Below are 4,655 nucleotides of genomic sequence, written 5' to 3'. Positions count from 1 at the left end.
AAATTACCCACAACTGCAGCTGCTAAACAAAATTGAATTTACACTCTATTTGTTTTGATGAAAAATCTTGTGTAAAAATATTTTTCCTTATTTTAAAGAGTTTAATAGTATTTTTTTTTTTTAAAAAGCCAATGGAAAACTATATTTGGTCAACATAAAAAGTATGAGTTATTTTTAGAAATTGTTTTCCATTGATTTTTTTTTTTTTAGAAAACAACTTTATTTTACAGCAAGCTAAATAAGGGAAGTTTAAAAATTGTTTTTCAACTTATTTAAGGTTGCTACCAAATATAGAAAAATAATATAATTTTTCAACTCATTTGTTGAGTTAATTGAAATTAACCCAAAAAATGTCAAAGTAATTTTTTTCCCTAAAATAAGTAATTTTGCTATCACCAATTTTTTTTCTTGAGAATCAATGTTGCTATCACAATAAATGGAAAAAAAAAAAAAGGAATAAAATTGATTGTATTTATAGTATTGTTGATGTATTAAGGGGTAATTTTTGTTTTTTATAATACGTGTGGATTGAAGTTTTCTAGTTAACAATACCAATATATATGTGCATAGAATAGAAAAAAAAAAATTTGATTTTTTTATAACAAAAAAAAAATTATAGCAAAATTTTTTTTTTTTTTTGATTTATTGCTTCACAAATGAAAATATTGAAAAGTGCAAAATCAGATAAATAGAAAATGGAAAAGAATAGGAAAAAAAAATAAAAATAAAAAAGAGAACCTTTTTCATTTTTCCCCATACTGTCCCCATATATCCAAATCATTTCCTCCTCTTTTAAATATAGTACTCCTGATTGCCTGCTTTTGTGGATCTATTTCACTTTCACTTCCAGTGTGCTGTCGCCTGTTGTATAGCATAAATATTCATCGACGTAATAATTATAGTACAAAACCAGAACCAAAAGCGGATCACAGAATTAACAATCCACTTGAATTACCATCTCTCAGGTTTCTCAGATCTCACACTATCTCTATATCTTCTCTCATCCGATCAACTTCTTCTTCTTCTTTGTATATTTCTGATTACTCTGTTTTTATTGATATTTCTTCTTCTTCTTCTTTATAATAACTCTGGTTAATGGGTGCAGAGAAATGGCGCATATTCTGCTACATGGGACACTTCACGTTACCGTCTATGAGGTCGACAAGCTCCACAGTGGTGGTGGCCCTAAGATCTTCCGCAAGGTTCTTCTGTCACCCTTTTTCTCTTTCCCTTTTTTATAATTCAATAAATTTTGGATCTGACCCAATATTTGATCTCTGTTTTTTAAAACACAGATCATGGTTTTTTATCTTTATATTTGGGTACCCATTTGGTTTTTATAGTTAAAACATATGAAAAATCAAGTATATAGTAATGTTTGTTGGGAAATTCTTTTTGTGTTTGTCGCCTAATGGGTTGTTGATCTAATAACAAATGTTTTGTTAATTACGAGGAGTGATTTTCCAGCTGATTGTGTTATATTAGAATATACTAAAAGTGATGGACCACAACTTTTATAATGTTGGTGGGTGGTTGTTATTTTGTGTGGATAGCCTTTTTTTAGTGATCAAAGTAATTAAAGATGTCGAAAAATTAAAATGATATTTAGAAATATGGTTAATAACTATATTTTTTGTTATTTTTCTAGGAAATAGTTGAACTTTCAATTCTTCATTTCAGATCCTTATGATCATGGTTTTGCAATCATGGATTTGTAATAACTTACTTAGCAATGTTGTGAAGAAGCTCTGTTTGCTCTCTTTCACTTATTGCTTAGCTGATGGGTAAATTTGTAATCTTAAAACAGTTTTGGAACTATCTCATATCGCATACATGTCTATCTTGAAAGTAGGGGTTTTTTTTTTCAATTATGAACAGTGTTGGATATTAATTGTCAACAATGTTTAACATAACTGATCATAGTAAGTATTCAAATATTTTCAAATTCTCAAACTTCTCTACTTTGGCATAATTGCTCTTCTCATGTTTTTATGCTTTGGAAGATCACAAAATACCCAATATCTTTAAAATCCCAATTCACAGCTAAGCTCGCTCACTCTCTGTGTTCACAAATAGCAAAGCTTTCCAGATCTCCAACCCAACCATTTGTGAAATCTCCAATAATGGGCATAAATTCCTTGAAAATACAACCAAGCAAAAAAGCTCAAACGAAAGGACTGATCTACAAAATAAGTCCCAGTCTTCATTGCCAACCATGACTGGCAGTTTGTGAGTATGGGGGGACCGGAGTACGGAGAAATGATGTTCTGTTCTCTTACATTCTTGGTAGACTTGACTATGAATTTAATGAGTGAATTCTGCTATGAATGTGAGAGTAAAGAGCATCATTCTTCGTGCTTTGAGAGTACTTAAGAATTATTCCCTCACAAGACGATTAGTTCATGACTAGGTTGGAGGACAAGTTATTTGAGTGGGCTCTGATGGTGGTTAGCATGTTGTCAGTACAATTAGATAATGAAATGGTACTAGAGAGAGGAATAGAGTCGATTTGTCAATACAATTTTGTTTGAACAAGTTTACAAATGTGAATAACCACCATGCATATAATGACCAAAAGTATTATTTTTGTCAACAGAATCTAAAGGAAAACTTCTGAAACTTTTTTTTTTTTTTTTTGAGAAACTTCTAAAACTAAAATAATAACTTATATGGTACATAGAGAATATGGTACTTCCCTATGGTGACAAGAACAGATAGATAAAAAATAAAATTTGGGATTGACCTAAAAAATCCCTGCTCTCAAGAAATTATTGGATAATTTTTTTGGATGATTTTTTCAATCAAATACTGATGCTTTTATTCCAATTAACTAAGAGCGTAGCCAAAATTTTTGTTTAGGGGCCAAATTGTAGTACTAATGACACATGTATGTGCAAAACGTTGTTAATTATATACAAAATTATTAACTTTGATCTATATATAGATATAAAATAGAGAATTTTTAGGAGAATTTATCATATTATAAACACTAATGACTGTTGGTTTGAGTTACAGGGAACAATTTGCCATTATACCCAAAACTAAAGAGATTAAAGAGAGACAGAAAAAATTATTGAAACAAAAGTAAAATAAACAAATTTCATAGGTAAAAAGGTTTAGATTCAAAATTAGATTTCATTCAAATTTGATTGAAGGTGGAGAGAGACAGAGAGTGAAAAAACCGTTAATGAGAAGCCCAGGATTGATATATATGAGTTTTTAAGTTAAGATCCCTGGAAGTGTTTAAGTCAATTAAGTCGTATTTCTTTCTCTGTCTCTCTCTTGGAAGCAGTGGCCCAGTAGTCATCATTTGCTGCGGAGGTTGAAGTAGAAGTAAACCTAGAAGTGGATGTTTGATAATGGCGATGATGATAGTGTGATAGTCTTCTAAGTTCTCACTTTTATTAAAGAGAGTCCAATGCTTTCTTTTTTTTTTTCTTTTTTTGTACGTGGAAGAATATAGTTTACAATGCTTTGTAGCTTAGGGAGTTAAGGTTTAATGTTCCATATAATGTAATAAGACTTTAATAGTAGAAGATATTCTATCCGGATGTGTTGTAAAAACATTCACCACCACATCTCTTATGCATTACATAATGTCTCTTGATATTAAACGCTCAACAAAATAGCGAGGGCCTTAGCAGATTTGTGGGTCCATTTTTTTTTTTTTTTGGTAATTTTTGACCCAAATAACCAAAGTTAAGGTTAAAAAAGAATGGACTCGATCCAAATCTGCAGCTTATCACTAGGTTTAGACTATGGGCAACCTTGTTTGTGGCTCAATTTTTAATTATTCAACAGCCAAACTCCTTTTCTTTTTTCTTTTTTTTCTTTTTTTTAGTCAGAACCATTGGCATTTGCTTGTGGTTTGTTTATCTGTTTGGGCATTGCACCGAGGGTTCCGTAAAAAAAAAAAAAAAACACTTGGTCTTCAAGATGGGCTTAGGACCGTGGCCCAAATTGTCTTCTTTTGGTGGGTTGTCACTTGAGCAACCCACTTCATTGTATCATGAAGAGATGGAGTATTGGCTTGCATTTAGCGAATCCAATGGTTGCTCCTTGAACTACTCATCTCATGCATTTATATGGTTTTGTGCTTATGCTACCAAGCACAAAACAAAGTATATCACTGTGCAAGGGTGAGCCTCTAAACTACACCATATCCTACCATACTCCTGCTCCCCAAATTACCCTTATTGAAAATACATGGGCTTGGGCCATGTATAAAAATATAAATATTACGAGTTAGATAATTGGCCCATGAATAATCAATGCCTGTCTGTATGAGTAGGTCCTTGTCCGTCCAATATTTAATAATTTTTTATTTAAAAGTTTATATGTGCCGTGTAATAAATGAAAATTTAATAATAATAAAAGCCGTTAAATGCACACTATGAATTTCACCATTTAAAAAAATCTCACAAAATTTATGAAAATCATCTACAAATAAATACTCTTTAATGTGCACTTACCTTAATATTTCAATTATTTATACTAACCTCTTCACACATGCACAAGCAGCACAACATATATTAAAAGGCTGTTCCATTTTTTTTTATTTCTTTTTTTTAGAAACCAGGTGACTCTTTTAACCTTTTGTCCACAAAAAAAAAAAAAAAAAAACAAAAAACAAAAAAAAAAAAAAAAAAAAAAAA

The 4,655-nt window shown here is 30.7% G+C and overlaps 1 protein-coding gene across 1 annotated transcript in view; it reads left to right on the top strand.

Moving 5' to 3' along the window:
- The first annotated feature begins 803 nt into the window (after positions 1–803).
- LOC112037256 (phospholipase D alpha 1) overlaps positions 804–4,655 on the top strand; it is an 8,051-nt gene continuing 4,199 nt past the window's right edge. Inside the window, 2 exon segments of the mRNA XM_024070159.2 lie at positions 804–965; positions 1,106–1,202. Of these exon segments, the coding sequence (XP_023925927.2) occupies positions 1,110–1,202 (93 nt within the window). The 5' untranslated portion in view covers positions 804–965; positions 1,106–1,109.

Source organism: Quercus suber, unplaced genomic scaffold (assembly GCF_002906115.3).
Source record: "Quercus suber isolate HL8 unplaced genomic scaffold, Cork oak 2.0 scaffold_237, whole genome shotgun sequence".
Classification (NCBI taxonomy): Eukaryota; Viridiplantae; Streptophyta; class Magnoliopsida; order Fagales; family Fagaceae; genus Quercus; species Quercus suber.
The sequence above is the reverse complement of the archived record's forward strand: the minus strand, read 5'-3'. Positions and strand labels throughout refer to the sequence as shown.